At 40.3% G+C, this 20133-nt stretch overlaps 1 protein-coding gene across 12 annotated transcripts in view; it reads right to left on the reverse strand.

Annotated features, from left to right (window-relative positions):
- The window catches only part of PHF14 (PHD finger protein 14), a 128203-nt gene extending 113054 nt beyond the window's left edge, over window positions 1-15149 (reverse strand). For 8 of the 12 annotated variants that reach the window (XR_014000937.1, XM_081164429.1, XM_081164435.1 and 5 more), the window contains exons 1-3: window positions 14964-15105; window positions 14446-14556; window positions 6128-6813 (exon numbers count right to left, since the gene is read on the reverse strand). Coding sequence is in view for 11 of the 12 variants with exons in the window: in XM_081164429.1 (XP_081020555.1) it covers window positions 6128-6813; window positions 14446-14556; window position 14964 (798 nt within the window). In the remaining variant the exon portion in view is untranslated. Of the gene's footprint in view, window positions 1-6127; window positions 6814-14445; window positions 14557-14963 lie in introns of all 12 variants that reach the window. The other 4 variants (XM_081164437.1, XM_081164434.1, XM_081164432.1 and 1 more) reach the window with 3 other exon arrangements.
- Window positions 15150-20133: the final 4984 nt, after the last annotated feature.

The following is a 20133-nucleotide window of genomic DNA, read 5'->3' on the forward strand; positions in this document are numbered from 1 at the left end:
CAATGGTGGGGAAACTTTTGACCTCTAGATGTTGTTGAACTCCAGCTTTTATCAGATCAAGGAACACAGTCAACAATCAGAGATGATGGAACTTGTAGTTCAACAACTTCTACGGCACCAGAGATTCCCCGGTCCTGCCAAATACCTTACACAACACTACCAAATTGAGGTGCAACAAATGACTCCAATCTCCTTCCTTTGCAGTCATACAGTAAGTTATTCATATAGGTCAGCCAGGGTGGATAAAAATCAATGATTTTTCAAAAAAATCTGATTATTTTGATTTAAATTGGATTTTTAAAATAAAATGCTTTTGGTGGGGAAAAAATATTTCTAAAGTTAGTTTTCTATTTAAGTTACATTATAGTCCAAAGGCTAGCATTCATCAGGAAATAAGGATTTGTTTTAGGTTTTTCATGTGTGCTGAAACTCAGTCTAAATTGGGTTTTTTTTAAAAAAAAAGTTTAACCACATCAGTTAACAAACATGGATACATATGCTATAATGTTATTGTTTTAGTTAAATAGTTTAAATTGTTATTAAGGAAATGATTATTTTTCTCCTTCCAATAAAGTGCAGCAGAAAAGCTGTCCAAATATAAAGTTAACTTATTAAACCTCACAATGATTTCATATTTATCTGTCTGTGTATTTCTAATAGTATAACCAAATCAGTAATTTTTGATATAACTGTAAAAACTACTCTGAAAATTTATTATTCCAAGAATGAAACCTTCCTTTGGTTGTAAATACTAAGATGATACCAGGAGGAATGTCTTTCTGTAAAAAAATATGATTTAAATCAAGTCTTACTGACTAGTGATTTCAATCGTGGTTTAAATCGTGATTGAAATCAATTTGATCTAAATCAAATCCACCCTGAGGTCAGCCGAAACCAACTCATGGAATTGCTATGATGTCAAAATACCACTGTGAGCTCCTTTAGAGAAAAGAGGATACAAACATAACAAACAATGCATTACTATCACACAAACTTACAAAATATTAAGTACTGAAACACACAAAAGTTGAAGCCACAATGCTGAAGGGCTAGGTCTGGCTTTCAATAAACAAGAATATTTGTTTTGGTTGAAAGAAACAAGAATTGCTTCTGAATAAAGACAACGTCAGGATTGTCTTGTACGCATCTTATTTCCCCCAAGCAGCAGCCTCGTGTCTCGTGGCAAGGTACTTTTGAAGCTGAGGGAAATTTCAAATCCAGATTGTGATACTATTCCAACAGGTGCTCAAACAAAAAAGCAAGAAATTCCACTGGCCATGCAGAAGCCTTTGCCTAAAGTAGTTCTATGGATCCCAGCCTATGTTATATGATGCATGAATTTAATTCAGGGTTTCCTGATTTGGGACTAAAATGTTCCTGTGCCTTTCTCAAGATTGGCTCCTTAAAGAAACGATTTAGGTTTCCCTGGGTTTTAGGCACTGCAGCATTATTATTACCAATGCTACTATACACCTTCCCAAGAATATCACTGCCATTGGAGTGTAGACACAATAAGGAACAACATGGCGGGGGGAAATCTCCCAGTCTTCGAGCTGCAAGAACATGTAATAATTCCAGCTGTAACATTTACAATTTATGGTTTTTAGATCAACTCCCCAAACTCTATATACACAAAGGCAAGTACACCCAGGTAGGTGGCTACAAATCCCAATGCATAGTAAAACATTGACCATTGCAACTAAATCATCACTTGATCAATTAATTGGATAGTTTGTAGGCTAAAAAACATTTCGGTTGACTAAAAAGTTGTCCCAATTAATCACGCAAATATTGTTTTTTTAACTGCTTTGAAAACATTTAATTTTATTGTTTTCATGTCCTAACTTTTTGCCATCATTACCTTTCTCCCATTATGGAGCTCAAAGGTGGTGGACCTGAGATTCCCAGCTGGCCTCCCATTCCAGGTACTGAAAAGATCCCAACCCACTTAGCTTCAATAAGGTGTCTCATGTGCCTTCTGAATAAGATAAAAATTACTATGAAAGCATCATCTTAGCAGAGGCATTTCCTCCTGAGATAAAATATGCCCGTTCTAAGATTATGTTTGATGTGACAGATGTGTGCAGCATGCCTTTTTCCTTAAAAACAAGTGTTTTTCCTCTTACACACATATATGCATATTTAATCAATTAAAAGTCATATGATTAATTGGCTAAGATTTTTTAAAACTGTGCAACAGCCCTAATTATGAAAAACAGACATTTAAATTACCACCCGAGTACTTTGGATTCTGCTTGAAACCAAGTAGAAATTCATCATCCAACTTCTGACACATTTAAACCTTCACAACTTTAGTGAAATACTATGGAACTTTTCATAATGGCAGGCGCTGAAATACTACAAAGTATATTTTATATGAAGATACAACCATTGATCCTTAGTCCCATGGAACTCATTGGGACAGTTTAGTCATGGCTATGCTATAGATTCAGATATCCAACAGAAAATGATTCCACAGGGAATGGCCAAATGTATTATGAATTATTATTTCTAGATTGCTCTTCATCTGAATACCACCGGATGGAATATAACACAATATAAACCAAAGAACAGAACTACGAAACTCGAGGTAGTTGTACATGGGTTTCCCAGCTGGCCTTCCATTTAGGCACTAATCTGATCCAGACCAGTTTACCTTCAGTAAGATACATAGTGTGCGCCTCCAGCTAGGTCTGTGACTACCTAACTACAGGAGACATGTGTAGCCAAGGACCATACTAAAATAAATCCCTAGTCTCAACAGTTTAATTGCTTTAACCTAAATAAGTTTTCATTCAACTTTCAATAATTTAAAAACTCTTAAAGTGTAGTTTGTGAAATATGGATTGGCTGAAGTATTCTATTCTAGAGGGATAGATGATCTGTGATAGATGACAGACTTGAGAATTTGAAAGACTAGATTGCAATGCTGGCTCTACCCCACACAGGTCTCCACTAAGGACTGAACTTTAAAGATGCAGCACTGATTGCCATTAGCAGAACAGCACTTACAACAGCACATCACACTTAGCAATGTGATTCAGTGCAATTAATCTCCCTGGCCTTCATTTTCCTCATTCCTTAAATAGAACACAGATGCGGTTTACAATCCGAAGCACTTATATGCAAGACCCTTCATGCCAGAGCTGTCTTCAAAGGTTTCATCATCACAAACGTAGATGATGATGGTTGCAGTTTCATTATTAGAACCAGTTTGTGAGGTCAGTGGCCATGGATGCTGCACTGAAAACTTCAAAGTCAACTTTGGCTGCATGCATAATTCGCACCTGCATATATGCATGCAAATAGCTTCCTTGGACTGCAGTCCAACTTGAGCACAAACTTTGAGAGATTCAACCTATTAATACCTGTAAAATGTATTGCGAGACTTGGCTGGGAAGATGTCCTAAAGGCAAAGAACCACGATAAAAAATTTGCTGATGCAAGATCAAAGGATTCAGTTGTAATAGAGTGAGCTTCCTTCACAGCACGCATGATGAGATTATAAAGCGCAATATCTATGCACTTTGCATGCCAGGATATTCAGCAATTAATGTATCTCTCTGCAGACCTGAATATACATTTGAAAGTAAGTCCCACTGACTCCAAGACTTCATCACTTGTGTGTACCTGCATGTACTATTTTCATAACTCTGTCCACTGTACCTCAAGATCGCTATAGTATTTAGACCACTGGCCTCTGCTCCTGAATGCTTGCATAGACATGGATACAGTAGCACCTCAGCTTACGTTACCCTCAGGTAATGTAAACTTCTGGTTGTGAAAGCGGCAAACCCGGAGTATTTTACCGGGTTTTGCCATGAGTGCATGCACAGAAGCGGTCCTCCGGTTGTGAGAACCTCGGGATACGGCCAGACCTCCGGAACGGATCCCGTCCACAACTGGAGGTACCACTGTATTGGAAACACCACCATATCTTTAATACCAGCACATTACCATCAGGTACTAGTTTGATGCTGTACACAGGAACATAAGTGTTGTCCTGCTGGATTAGACCAAAGGCCATCTGGTTCAGCATAATGTTTCCACAGTGGCCAACCAGATGCCTATGTGAAGCCCTCATGCAGGGCAATAGCACAATAGAACTCTCCCATTCACATTTTTCAGTATTCAGGGACATGGTGCCTCTGATCCTGGATAGTATTGGTCTAATTCCCCTTTCAAAGTCATCAGCCATCAGTATATTTGGTGACAGTGAATTTCATAGTTTTTTTGCATCCCCCACCCCCACGGCCGATAGTTTTGCTGAATGACCCTAGTTTCTAGTATTATGAGAGAAAGTGAAAAACTTACCTCTATCCACTTTCTTCACCATGCATAATTTTATATACTTCTATCATCTGGCACACTCCCACCCCCAGCCTTTTTCCTAAACTAATCCCTCCCTGCAACACTACATCTGGACATCTGGAGATTCATAGGACATCTGGAGATTCAACACTACATCTAACATCTGGAGATTCATAGGTTCCCCACCCTGTTTCAGATGGGCATGTGTATTACCTTATTTAAAAAAATAAATAAATACTCAACTTTTCACCACATCTGGGTCTCAAAGTGACTTACAAAAATTAAAACAAAGAATAATTTAAAACATAGATTAAAATATCATAGAATAAAACATTAGAATAGCATTTATGGTGCAATGTCCTCCTGAAATAAAACCATTTTTAACATGGTGTTTGAAACTTAGCAGGGATGGTACCTGCCTGATGCCAACTGGACATTCCATAGAGTTGGACCACTAAATTGAAGGCATGACTCATCACTAATATAAGCCATGCCTCTGGTGCATGAGGGACCACTAACAGCGTTCCCCCAGATCATCTCAGTTACTATTCCCTGCTTGATCTGCTGCTGCTACATTCCTAATATACTAGAGCAAAGAACTCAAAACAAAAATAGAGATATAAAAAAATACTCTGCACACAATTTCTCATTTAAAACTCCCTTAAACCATGATGGCATCATTACTTAGAAGAATTAAATGGAGTTTGCTTCTGCTGCCCTGATGCTATACACACTTGCCTGAGAATAAGAACCATTTTGTTGGTGAAACGGAGGCTATATTTTTAATGTAAAAATAATAGAATGCGCAACTATTAAGTATGAACATAGGTTAGGAAAGTTGACTGGTCCAGTGATAGGCAATGGTATGACAGATAACTATGTGGTACTGGACTGATATTATGTGTTGCTAAAAGAAAGACCCTGTACATACTCAGAGGCTCTCATATTAAAGAGTTCTTCTCTTCAAGCATGTCAGTAACCAAAAGATAAAAGCTTGTACTTAAACATTTATATCTAACTAACATAGTGCAAGTCTGAGCAATAATATTTTTTTAAGAATGCCAATAAATCAAAATACCCACTCCACAAACACCTTAATCTATTCCTATGTCCAAGTAAAATGGGATACATAGACTTCATTCCAGCCAAAAATCAAAGAACATCTCTATAATGCCTTTATAGTGCAATCCTACGCATGTAGGTTCTTTCAGAAGCAATTCCTGTGTTCAAAGGAGATTACTCCTGAGTATGTGAATAGAATTGCAACCGGTGTTTCCAGTGCTACTTACTTCTGGGATTGCACGTAAGCCCCTCTTAATTTTACTTGTGTTCATTCACAGCTTTTAAGAGTACATACCAGAACACATAATTTCAATTATGCATAAGAAACCCCTAACTAAACCTGAAGGCACTGTCTCCAGCAATAGTCACAGGCTTAGCCTACAAAATCATACTCCCTTAATCTTTAATTAACACTGGTATGCATTATTTACTGCAATACATCCCAAATGTGTGTGCAGTGTGGTGCAGACTCTTACCTAACATTAATTTATTGTAAGAGTTTCTTTAATACGGCCTAAAATCCAAATTTCATTGAAGCCAATGGAAGATTCCCACTGGTCTTCAAAGGGTGTTGGATTCAGACATAAGGCTGATGCACATTTATCTTAATGAGCATTAAGGACAACTCTGCAGCTCATTAATGCAATCACTGTCTGGTAACATCACCTAGCTTTAGGGAGCAATTTCAAAACAATCACACTGCAGAGTATTTCCATTTTTCATCAGAGGTATCATAGAAAGTTGGCTGTTCTACCTCATTGCTCTTGCTTTGTGAAAGGGCCAGGCTATCATTTGTCAGCTCCTCCTCATCAGCACTATTTCTGCTAAGAGCTTTCGCTTTTTTCTTCTTGGATCCACCATCACTAGCAGCACTGCTGTTCTCCTCCTCCTCCTCCTCTTCCTCATTGCCTTCCTCTTCATTGTCATCCTCCTCACTCCCGCTCCCATCATCTTCATCATCCTCGTTATCTGCATCACTTCCCTCTTTACGTAGTGTGTTTTTCCCCTTCCTCTTCCCAGCAGTTGGACGCCAGTCATTGTCATCTTCACTGTCATAGTCATCTATGTCATTCAGCTCCTCCATGGAAACAAAATCTAGCAGAGGGCGGTTTCTTCGCAAATTCCATTTTTTGGGTTCATTTGTCTGCTCATCAATGCCAGCATCCGCTTCTGAGGGTTTCTCTTTCTCTTTTTTCTTTCTAAACTTCTCTTCTCCCTCCACCTCCTCCTCCTCCTCCTCCTCTTCCTCTTTCTCAGTTTTAATCACCTCTTTCTCTGTTATGGGCAGCTCTTCTCCACCTGAGCTTTTAGGTTGTTCTTCCTCTACTTTTTCTTCTTCTGCCAGCTCTTCCTCCAATATATGTTCTTCTGAATCACTACAGGAACCTTCGCCGCTATCCTTTGATCCATCTTCACTGCCATGTCCACTGCCTTCAGAATCTGTTGAGCATATGAAAATTTAAAAAAAGAGTTCCAAAGCAAAATGAACCAAAAAAGTAGTGTTTTTTTTAAAGGCTTGAGGCAACCAACTTAGTCAACTTAAATATTCTTAATAGCCTATTCTTCATCTGGCTCAATTTTTTCTCCCCAATTGAATTAGCTTTTTTAGTATTGCAAACCTACTGATGAAGAATGATTTGTATTTTGTAGAACAGCAAGAAGCTCTGTCTCTATTGCCCTGCATAACATGAATAGGAAGGAAAGCTTTTTTATATATTCAGCTCAGCACCCAAACTGCTTCATGAAAGCATGTTACACTAAACTGAGTAGCTGATTTAAAGAAAGTGAGTACACAGTTTCACACAGAATTGTGCCCACAATGTAGTTATTTCACAATTTGTGGTTTTTAAAAAATGGCTATTTTTTTATAGCCTTGCATGACTAAAATTCAATGTCTGCACCAAGCGATTTGAAATGTTTTCCAGTTCTAGCACTGGGGCATCAAAATGTTGTTGGGGGTGCTTGATTTTGAAATGTAGAATGGTTTTGTTTTTGGGGTTTTTTGGTTAAACATCATAATTCAGTACAATACAAAATACTAGCTGTCATTTTATAATACTCTTTGATTATAACAATACAGTTATGTGATAATACAATAATTAAAGGAAACCTAAAGTTAAAAGAAACTACCAGCACTTCACAAATATGAAATCGTATCAATGAAAACTATTACTCGCCTGCAACCTTAACACTGCAACTTTTGATACCTGGTGCAAGTAGAATACTTTTATGATCAGTCAATACGTTACCTTTGTGGGGGGGAAACACTACAGGTATTTATAACTCCAAATCTACTAGTATATGAAAAATTATTCTATAGAGAGTACTGGTATAATTATTCATTGCTCACCATTTTACTTTACATGCCATCCTACTCACAAATAAGAATGTATTGTGTCCCCATAAAATGCAATCTATCATCATAAGCAGCTACACATCAATGCAAAGAGCACCAGTTCCTCTTAACTCAATTAAGACTTTTGGAAATACAAAAATGGTCCAATCAAGATTTTCTTCCACACTGCCATGTTTTAGCCAACAGCAGAAATATGACATTAGTGTGTTTAAGTGTAAAACTTACAGTAAAGAACACATTCAACTATATTTCATAAATAACAATGCTTTGGGAGCCCTTTTGGAACAAAATCCAGAATAAAAATAAACATTGAAATGACTACTTTTAACACCTTGCTGTGCCCTATTTGCCCAAGTTTGCTCAGAATCACCAGGAGCATATGCAAATCATCTTTGACAAATTACCAACAGCATACATGAATAGATTTAGTTTCAGCACTTCTTTGGTTAGGTCAGTTGCCGGTGTGGCAGAACCTAATCACAATAATCTTCATTTGTGTGAAGAACCTAACATGTGACCTGATACCTCCAAAAATAGAGCTGCAGGTTCATGTAAGCAAATTTTGTGACCGTAGTAGTTGAGAAGTCATGAGTATCACTTCCAGTGTCTGGGTCACATACTAAGTTGTCCATTTGAATATATCCTGCAGGAATGGGAAAGGTTCTCACGTCACTTTGGAGAAGACAGAAGCAGCACTGTTTCTGCATGGCCCAAAGCTCAGCACAATATGAAGATCCCTCACCCCTGCCCCACCGTCTTACACAGACACATAACTCAATGTTGATAAATAATGTCTAGCTAGTAAGACAACTACCATTTATGCAGTCAATTCAATCTGACCAAACACCACCTGTCCAAGCAGCCACAGTATTGTGTAATTTATCTTATTACTGTATTAACAAGTAAAAAGAGACATTTTGTTTAAGCAAAAATGTCAACTCAAAAATAAAAAGTGATGGTAAAAAGTGTCTTGAATATTTCAATGACAAAAAATACAGAAATATATTTCATTCATATAATAATGAATATATAACTTGACAAACAAGTCATCTATTACATCTTGGCTTTACTTGCTTGTTGACACTGACAAATATTTTATTGCTTAAATAAATGTCTGTACATATTTGTGCTATTAAAACATTTTACGGGTTTCATATGTTGCAGATATTGCTGAAAATTTATTATGCTTTTTGTGATACACAAATGACATGAGATGACTTGGTCTATTTATTTGTATCATTGATTATTCCTATGATCCTTGTTTATAAAACCCAATAAAAAGTAATTCAAGGGGGGATTAGGTTTTTTTAACTGCAACTACTATATTTTCATGTAAATTGTGGGGAAGAAAAAACTAAACTGGGTATGCAAACTAAACTGGATGATATGTACAAAACATTTCTAACCTGCCAAGCAACTGAGGATCAGAACCCATGATGTTAACTCTGTCAACAAATTTACCAACCTAATTTGCCTGTCACTAGGCAAGACTTACAAATAACAGATTTTAAACAAAGTTATCCTCTCTTCAAAATACTAAATGTTGTGCCTGTAGGAAGATGTGCACATGTAGAAGTGCACATATGAGAATGACTGGGTTAGAGACCAGCTGTCTGTACAGTATGTAGCGAAAATCCTTACAGATATCAGTTACCAGTAATTTTAGAATTTGTATACCCCTGGTTGTAGAAAGCCTATTTCAAGATACTGAAATGAAAAAAGAGGTTCATGGCCTATTTGTGCTATGCTAGCATTAAAAGCAAAGCAAAGCAAAGCAAAACACTTCAGCTAGAGCAGTTGGCTTACTGCCCCCAGGAGACAGTGGGATTACTTAGGGTCATCATGAGGGGCTGGAGGTGTAAACGACTATGAGACTCTGAAAAGCAGGAACCACTGGATTAAGTTCATCAATTTTGTTGAAATAATTAAACTAAATAGTTTTAATTGCACTTTGAATAAAAGTGGAGTTAACTATTATTGTTTTGAATTTTATTGTGCTACAGTATTATCTTCATTAGTGGTACGTGCAAATCACTATTCTGAATGATGCCTTTTATAGGGTAGTAGTAGATAGGTAGCCGTGTTGGTCTGCCATAGTCAAAATAAAAAAATTCCTTCCAGTAGCACCTTAAAGACCAACTAAGTTTGTTCTTGGTATGAGCTTTCGTGTGCATGCACACTTCTTCAGTTCTGAAGAAGTGTGCATGCACACGAAAGCTCATACCAAGAACAAACTTAGTTGGTCTTTAAGGTGCTACTGGAAGGAATTTTTTTATTTTATAGGGTAGGTTATGGGGCACTGGGGATGTGTTTATGAAACCAGGGTGCTAACCCGAAAGTTTGAGAACCACTGAGCTGGAAAAAGTGTGTTTTGTTTGAACTGAGCTCAGCAGACTAAACATTCTGGCAGCAAGCCATGATATGAAGTCATGGTTTGTTGCTGGCTTACTATGGTTTGGCATCTGTATGATTCCAACAATACAGTGGTGCCTCGCAAGACGAAAAGAATCCGTTCTGTGATTCTCTTCGTCTAGCGGTTTTTTCGTCTTGCGAAGCAAGCCCATTGACGGATTAGCGGATTAGCACTATTAGCGGCTTTTAGCGGCTTATCGGATCAGCTGATAAGTGGCTTAGAAAAAGGGGGGGACCCGCAGGAACTCGCAAGACATTTTGTCTTGCGAAGCAAGCCCATAGGAGATTTGTTTTGCGAAGCACCTCCAAAACGGAAAACTCTTTCGTCTACCGAGTTTTCCGTCTTGCGAGGCATTCGTCTTGCGGGGCACCACTGTACTGCTTAACAACAGTTTGTTTGGTGAGTGTCTTGGATGGTACATAGTCAAGAGCAGCAGGAAAACAAACCAAGCTTTGGAGGAACAAACCATGGCTGTGAGAAAGCTATAGATTTCTGAAAAAACATGGTTAAAACAAACCATGGCTTAGCACTGTAAGGGATAAATCAGAGTTTCAATAGAAGATGGCAAAAAGAAAGAAAAAAAAGGGCTTGTAAAATCTTGGGCTTTTCATTTATCTCACTTACATCTTGGTTGTTATCTCTAATATTCAAAGGGCCATAATGTACAGTTTCCTCACAATAGTCATATAAAGATGACTTGAGGACAGTAAACAAAGAGTGATTCTGAAAGAGCCAGGAAATCTAATTTAGGGACAACCTCTAAAAAAAACTCAGGTAAACTTGTATTGCAAAGTAAACCAGTTGCAAGTATTATTATTTATTGTGATACAAATACTGCTATTTATTGTTATCAGTCTCAATTCAAGACTCCAGTAAAATACAAATCAAGGCTTTGTGTCATCAATTATAAGCAAAATTGTCACAAAGCTGTAAGATTCAGCATTTTTCATTCAAAGTTTTGAAGAATTAAAATGTGACTGAACTTCAACATTCTTATGCAACAAAAGCTGCAAACTTTAACATCCATCATCTCTATACACTAACATGACAATTCAATTATTCTCAGACAACTATGGAGACAAAAAGCAATGCTATATTTCACTCACTTTATTTAAAATATTGCAAATAAAAATATATAAAAGAGGTACTCAAGGAACTGCATTTAACCAACACAGTATGCAAGCTTGCAAAATTTTAGAGATAAGAGACATCAAACTTGAATTATTTCTATACATATTATATAAGGTATTGTATTACAGTCGTACCTTGGATCCCAAACTCCCTTGAACTCGGATGTTTTAGCTCCCGACCGCCGCAAACCCGGAAGTGATTGTTCTGGTTTGCGAACGTTCTTTTGGAACTCGAACGTCCGATGGGGCTTCCGCGGCTTCTGATTGGCTGCAGGAGCTTCCTGTAGCCAATGAGAAGCAGTGATTTGGTTTTCGAAAGTTTTGGAAGTCGAACAGACTCCCGGAACAGATTCCGTTCAACTTCAATGGTACAACTGTATATTATTAAATATTATATTATCTGCTTCAGAAAAGTAGATCAAATTGATAGCGACTTGCAAGACCACCTTCCATACTGAAATTCAAAATTCAAATCCACATGTAAATGTGATAATATGGCATTTATATAATAATTTAGGCATGTGCACATCTTCAAAGAGGTTTTGCTTGATGCTCTGAAACAAGTGAATGTAGATGCATACCTATCACAATGTGAATACTTAAAAACACCCCAGTGGGTGAGGAAGAAATAAGGACTGCATCTCCCATGGTATGAACTTTGAAGTGGTCTACCTCATCATCACAAACCTGCTTATAAATGCATATTCACATGGTTTTGAAGTGGCAGTGTGGCCGAAGCAGACTTCTCTTCATGAGACATTGCCCCAAGCCAACACCTGGTTGCACAGGCAAAGCTGGTAACCACATGGAGCTATTTAAGTACAGTGGTGCCCCGCAAGACGAATGCCTCGCAAGACGGAAAACTCACTAGACGAAAGAGTTTTCCGTTTTGGAGGTGCTTCGCAAAATGAATTTCCTATGGGCTTGCTTCGCAAGACAACAATGTCTTGCGAGTTCCTGCTGGTTTTTTTTCTCCCCCCCCCCTTTTCTAAGCCGCTAAGCCTCTTATCAGCTGATCCGATCAGCAGATAAGCCGCTAATAGCGCTAAACCGCTAATCCGTCAATGAGCTTGCTTCGCAAGACGAAAAAGCCGCTAGACGAAGAGAATCACAGAACGGATTCTTTTCGTCTTGCGAGGCACCACTATAAGTGCTAATCTGACTGTTCACTTATAACAACCTCAGATCAATTGCTGCAATGGCTTTCAGAGCAAAGATGGTGAATGTCCAGCCTGCAGGCCAAAGTTGGCCTGCCATGGATCTCAATCTGGCCCATGAAGTCATTTTACCCATTTCACCCAAACTGCACCTGATGTCTTATGCAATGTCATGTGTGCAGTACATACTGATGTGGCTTCAAAGGAACAACCAGGAGCTTACAGTGAGTTCCTGATTCCTTTTTTGCTGGAGCAAGGCATGCTAGCTCCACTCATCAACCAATAGGTGGTGAGGTAATGCCTTTCTCTGAGAAAGCAGTTAAGCACTGGAACCACTTGTAAAGCAATTAAGCTTTAAAGAAGTCTTCTATTTGAACCACCAGAAGGGTTGTTTTTTTTTAAATGTCCTTCCTCTATTGTAATTAGTGTGTGTAGCAGAATGAGTGAAGCATGGGTGAAAAAGCAAAATCTGACATAGTACATGGATAGCCAAAGCTGCCCTTACTTTCAGTGCATAGTTCTGAGACAATGAAAGCGCCACCAAGACTGCATAAAGCTAAGCTAGTCTGAAATATAGAAGGAATCCTCCTAGATATTCTGAAATGTACATCCTTCTTACATGCAAAAACTCTCCAATTGTTTAACTGGACTTTGTAACTATTCAACCAGAAGTTGATGTGTCGCATCCAACTCTTTACTGAATTCAGAATAACCAAATATACAGCTCTAGGCCCCATCCCCATCATGGAAGAATCACTGTTTCTTATCCCCAGCAGTAGTCAGTCATTGCACTGATCACAGGATTTCCTGAAGGTTAGCAATGTGTCAGTAAGTATATGGATAGGTTTTGGGCAAGAAAAAACTAAAGATTTTGGAAATCATATAATTGGAAGACTAGAAGAGAGAGGGGAAAGTGGCTTGCATGACTGTACTGTTGGAAAGCTGGCTGAAACGGATCTGGGTCAGAATCATATTGACTTACAGATACGGGGTGGGGGGGGAGGAACAGGGCAGCAAACTATTGTGTTCACAGCAGTGGTGGGGAATGTGCAGATGTTGTTGGGACTCCAACTCTCATCAGCTCCAATCCACATGGCTAATGATGAGATTATGGGAGTCCAAAAACATCTGGATAGCCAGTTTCACTACCCCAAATCAGGGAGAGGGGATCAAGGTAGAAAATGACACATGGGATACTGCAGTTATGTGGAGCAAAGACTACCTGAAAGAACATGCCAAAGAGCTCAAGATCTCAGGCTGTCCACCTTGCAGCAGGGAAGAGGGGAGGGGCCTAGATCTCTTTATTTATAAATCCCAAACCTCTCCCAACTTTCTAACCCTCAAGACCTTGCTGCCTCATGCTACATGCTACACTGCTAGTCATTCACCCAGTAAAAAAAAAGGCAAAGGACCCCTGGATGGTTACGTCCAGTCAAAGGCGACTATGGGGTGTGGTGCTCATCTCGATTTCAGGCCGAGGGAAATCCACAGACAGCTTTCTGGGTCATGTGGCCAGCATGACTAAACCGCTTCTGGCGCAACGGGACACTGTGACAGAAACCAGAGTGCATGGAAACGCCGTTTACCTTCCCGCCGCAGCGGAACTTATTTATCTACTTGCACTGGCATGCTTTTTAAACTGCTAGGCTGGCAGGAGCTGGGACAGAGCAATGGGAGCTCACCCCGTCACATGGATTAGAACTGCAGACCTTCCGATCGGCAAGCCCAAAAGGCTAGGTGGTTTAGACCACAGCGCCACCCTCATCAATTCACCCAGTATCCCCTCAGCACTTGCTAAACTCAACTACATTAGAATTTTAACTTCTAAAGCAAAAAACAAAAAAAACCACTTGTGCTATATATACATAACCGATGTTCTCATCCTTTCAGCAGATCAGAAGTCAAAAGGTAACGGTAGTTTACATTTACGAGCAATTAAATAAAGCATAACTAGTGGAAGAACCCTACAACACAAAACTATGTCAAAACGGGAAAAGCAGGAAAAAAAGCGTTTACCTGAAGCATCTCCAACCTTAAAGTCACTGTCATCTGAACTGTCATAATCTAAAACTTCCAGCAGAGAAGCTGCCAAGGGCTTCACCTGCCGCCTCTTCGAGCTGCGATCCACTGTGGGGAGAAAAAGAAAAGGACAGAGAGAGGCATGCATGTTTCTTTTGTGACCAGCTGTTGGTGGGGGAGAAGAGAAGAGTACCGAAAACCATGTGGGGCTTCAGAACTCTGGCACGACGCGAGTTTAAATTTGCAGAGAAAGCTGGGTCGTGGGAATGCAAAGCAGGGCTGGGTCGGGGGAGGCTCCCTTGAAGGCGGGATGGTCTATGCCCACCCCAACACAAAATGAAGCCATGGGAGGGAGGGAGGGAGGGGCACCCCACAGCAGCCCCTGGACGAAGCCCGCCGCCGGACACAGGGCGACAGCGGCTGAGGGAAAAGCCCCGCTGCCGGCGGCCGCAGGTTCCCAGCGCAGGGAAGCGGGCAGGGAGGAAGCCCTCGCGGGCGCCGGCGCCTTGACTTACTCACTGGAGCCGAGCAGCCGCTCGCGGGCACATGAGGAGGCAGCCCTCAGCCCCGAGCCCGGCAGGCTCCCCTCTAGGCGGCAACCCCGCGCTGGAGAGGGAGAGGCTGCGCGGCGTCCCACAGGCCGCCTCCGTAACCCAGACAATAGGCGAAGCCTCGCCCCGGATGCAGTTCCTCGCCTGCCGAAACCAAAAGCAGGAACCGACCCGCCGCTAAGGAGCAGAGAGCTTCCGCTGGGGGGGGGGCGCAGCCGCGCATGTGCAAAAAGGGCCGCGCAGGCGCGTTGGGAGGAACGAAGGGCTTGCCGGCGCTATGGTTCCTGGCACAGGGACGTGGTTTTCCTATTCAGTGCGGCGGAAGCCGGAGGGGATCGCACGGCGAGGGTTGGCGGGGTTATTATGGAGGCGGCCCGGCCGGGTTTCCGTCTAGCTCTCGCTGTCCTCTTTCTCTAGTCTATCGCATTCCTTGTCCAGAACCCCGAGGATCCTGCAGTCCCCTCTTTTTTAAACGGCAAAATGTATTTGCAATTTTATTTTTTCAGGCGTACCATGGACAATTCTATAAACGGCGTATGGGTGTCATCACTTGGAAAGAGCACGAGTATTTTCTCATGTGACGTTTACATTTTAGAGGAACACACGGCCCCCGGCTTACAATATTACATCCGTTGAAAAGGCATCACTCCAGGTTTGCACCCACGAGGTGGAGATTCTGTTCATCTGAATACACTTCTGTTTCTTATCAATGGAAATGTAATACACACATTGCTCACGTGTCCCAGTGCTGGATTTACATATGGACTAATCAAGTTGCATCCCAGAGCCTTGTAATCTAGCGGGTCCTTAGCCTCTTGCTGTAGCACCCTGCTTGTGGTTAACGCTTAGCTGGAATGAAATATTCAACGCAGCAATAGAGAAATTAAAATAATAATTTATTTGTCAGACAAATAAATGAGAGGCACAGTGGTATAGGGTTACCAAGCTCTGGCCTGGTCTCCTGCCATTATGGCCAGCACTTATATTCCCTCAGCCCAGCCTCCTTGCTCCTCCTTTGGCTGCCTCTGTCCAATCAGCCTGGTTGAATTTCCTATTGGCTGATTGCTATAAGATACACCCATTTCCTATTGCCTTTTATGGGATACTAAAAGCTATATATTCTTCTATCTATAAATGACAAATAAGTAGTCATATATCTTACATTTGTCTCAACAAGGAACCTTAATTACCAGCTCACCTCTTGCCCTCCTTGCCCTATTGCCCTCCAAAACAGATGGTTAATAGTTTTAAATTTTTATCTTAGACAGATGTCAGGGATCTTGGGTTCACATTCTCATGCATCATCAATGAAAGATCTCCTTTTTGGAGGTCTTTAAACAATGGCCTGACAACCATATATCAGGAGTGCTTGATGGCGTCTCCTGTCTGGCAGGGGGCTGGGCTCGTTTGCCCCTCTGGTCTCCTACAGCAATATGACTCTATGAAATAAGAATTTAACATTTATTTATTTCTAGATCCTTTGCATAATTACATTTAAGCCAGTATATTTCATACATTATCATAGATAGCTTTTTAGAAGAATAAACCTTCTCAAAGTAAAAGGAAGGAAGAGTTTACAGCCTCAAAATAAAATAGGAAAAAAGCCTCTTCTTCTATTTACACTCCCCTTCTCCAGCCAGTTGCTTTCTTTTCCATTTGCTCTTGGCCTTTAACCTTAGGAAGATATGGCTCAAGTTTAATGGAGGCACATGGTTTTATTTTACTGTTTACCAACTCTTAATTATGTAGGGTCAGTGTAACCTTGCCTGTAATTCCCTTTTTACGACTTTGAGAATTGTTTTCTGCTATAAATCAGGGGGCCCCCTTGTCCAGGAGGATAAACATCTTGCCAAAGTACTTAGGCAGCTGGTCTTCTGCCTGGCATAAAACATTTGAAAATCTTTAAGCTCATTTTAAAATACAGACCCTAATCAAACTATAAGCCTTGATAAAAATGCAGGCTATGATTAGATGCCTCATTGCCATTAAAAGAAAAAGGAAAAAAAGAGTTTACTATCTAAGCATAGAAAACAATAAACTGGGACTTGCTGATTTTAAAAATATAATTAATAAGTTTGCATCCAAAAGAGCTCGAAACTGATATATGAGATTCCCCTATGACTGTTTTGTGTGGATGTCTTCATTAATTCCATATTTCTGTAAACTTATTAACGGTTATAAAATTATAAACAATATTTTTTATCAATGCTAAAATTTCAGCAACATTCTACTTTCAATGTTTCTCATGGTGTTATAAGTTTGGTCCTCCCAAGGTCTCCTAGCACAGGGCCGCCTATTGCTTTAATCCAGATTTGCACAACATTTAAAGCACACATAACCCCAAAGAATTCTGGGAACTGTAATTTACCACTCACAGAGCTGAAGCTCCCATCACTCTTGACAAATTAAAGTTCCCAGAATTCTTTGAGGCTTGTTTGATGTGCTTTAAATACTGTATATGGTGTGTGTGATCACTTGGAAGCAGTTTGGCCTGCATATTTGTTTATTTCAACAGTTTATACATGTTTATCACTGTAGTATCTGATTGGTGTTCAGTACAGTTACAAAAGATAGAACAGAGATAAACTTTGTTAAAATTTATCATAGAATCAGAAACATTGAATATAAAAAGGTATTCACCAAGTACCAAGAGTTCAATTGATGGATATTGCTGTTGTAAAAAAAAAATGGGAAAAATGAAATAGATCGCACAAGCCTGGAGCCTGCTCACCCTTGCAAGTACAGCGGTACCTCAGTTTCCGAACATATCGGAAGTCAAACATTTCGGTTTTCAAACACCTAAAACCTGGAAGTAAATGCTTCCTTTTTCGAACATGCTTTGGAAGTTAGATAGCTTCCACAGAGTTTTTTTTCAATTTTCTTTTCTAAATTTGCAGGCCACCCTTTGCGCCTCAGTTTTCAAACGTTTCCGAAGTTGGATGGTCTTCCAGAACGGATTGCATTCAAAAACTGAGGTACAACTGTATTTTACCATTTCAATAATATACAAAGCTAATGTTCATTCAAAGCATTTTGTATAGGACATGGAAATACGGTACACACTGCAGGGATAACTCCCCCCCCCATTCCAAATGCCACAGTGCCCTCTAATGACCTGCATCTGAGTGGTGAAAAAGTCGGTGTGGCCAGAAAGGGAGCTGGACTACTCCACAATCTCCTGAAGATCCATATATACCCAAGTGTACCAACACGCACACACTGCACACTCACACGTGTGCATATATATATAGAGCCCCTTTCCTGTTCCTCAGAATGACATGGAATGATTTAAATTGTTCAGCCTGGCACTGTGACCCAGTTCACCATTGGTGGCAGCACTGAAGAAAGTGCATCTCCTGCCCTCTGCATCAAAATGCTCCAGAAGCAGGAAAGAGTTCTCCAGTCTTCTTTGATCAGGAAACATAAGAATATACCAGAGCATTCCTTCCTATTTCTGGAGACCTCTGGTCCACAATGGCAGTGGGTAAAGCAGAGGTGATTTGTTCAGCATTGTGGTTGTAGTATGTTGGGTCACTGGTGGTGGGACATGGAAAAAATACTTGATAGGCCAGATCATGCTTGTTGAGTGGAAGTTTATCACTCAACCTAAAACAAATCCATAATTCCACCCTAACACTTATGTCAAGGATGGAGAACCTGTGGTCCTCCAGATGTTGTTGAACAATAACTCATAGCATCCAATGTTGGCTGGGGCTGATGGAAATAGGAGTGTACTTAATCTTGATAGACCAGCACTCCGAGTGAGATCTGGGAAATAAAAATGGTGGCCAAACTGCGGGAGGCAGTGGAGGACAGAAGTGCCTGGCGTGCTCTGGTCCATGGGGTCACGAAGAGTCGGACACGACTAAACGACTAAACAACAACAACAATAGCAGCACTGCAGCCCACCCACTCAAAGAATAGATGTAAAACACACAGAGACTTTAATGGCTTGTGAGTTGGGTACTTAAAGTGGGAAAAAAGGGATTTAGGCCCAGCCTTAGCTTAGATCTAGATCCAGAGTACAATAGGCAAACCATGGTTTAAAGCGACTTGTGCGCTTTCATCTTCCATCTGCTCAGCCTCATGAGCCTACCCCTATTCTCACAGTGCAGCAAGGCAGAGAAGCTCCGGCGTCCATGGTGTGGCAGCCTGTTGAGGCACAACAATGACCAAAACGGTGTATAACAGTTCTACACATTTAGTAGCATAAACTGTGGTTTGCTAACCAATGTCAAACCCTGCTCTGATATCCTGGGTAGGCAGTTCTTCACAAGCCATTGTTGGTAAACTGGCCTAGGTAAGCACCAGTGCAGACTGGTGACTTGTTGAGACAATAAAGTTTTGTGAAAAACAAGAAGCCTTTTGCAATCAACTTCAAGGCTGGAAAAACAACAACCCTCTCAAACAAGTAAATAGTCTGAGGGTGTTTTTTTCCTCTCCTGTCGTCTTGATTCCACCCCCACCCCCTTTTGCTGCAAAACAAAATCTACTTCTCTTCTCTTTTTTTACAAAGTAACACCTAAGTCCTTTATTAACCCCATTTTTCTTTCAGTGTGCTGGCGTCAGTGATGAGCCCATGCTCAAAGGGACTTTTTGATGTCTTTTGCTGCATGCCGGAAAACGAAGAATCAAAATATGCTGTATTTTCCTTATCACATAATTTTCACCTCAATCTAGGCTCCGCTGATCAAATAAAGGAAGATAAGAATTTCTATCTCTGAAGTCTTATCACAGCTATATTACACACAATCATACAATGTGATTTTTACAGTCATATTGTATGTATGCTTCAAAGGAGGGAGACAGGCCTCAGTGCTCACATCAAAACATCTCATTATCCACCCCTCAGAAATGTACTAATGCGGCCTTCCACATTTAAATGGAAATGTCTTTAAGAACAAAGATATTATGCTAAGAAAAAGGAAATATTTCCCCACAGTAATTGGCAGAGCGCACAAAATAGAGAAGGTTCCGAAAGCTGCAATCCAAAATGAAGATTGTAACCCTGGCAATCCCTTTCAGACTTCTGCCTAGCCATGTCCCACCACAGGTTCCTTATCAGCTAAACCATAAAGCTATCAGATCATACAAACGTGCCACCTGCTTTTGTACACATTATTAAATCTAGCCG

Source organism: Podarcis bocagei (assembly GCF_964188305.1).
Source record: "Podarcis bocagei genome assembly, chromosome: 12".
NCBI lineage: Eukaryota > Metazoa > Chordata > Lepidosauria > Squamata > Lacertidae > Podarcis > Podarcis bocagei.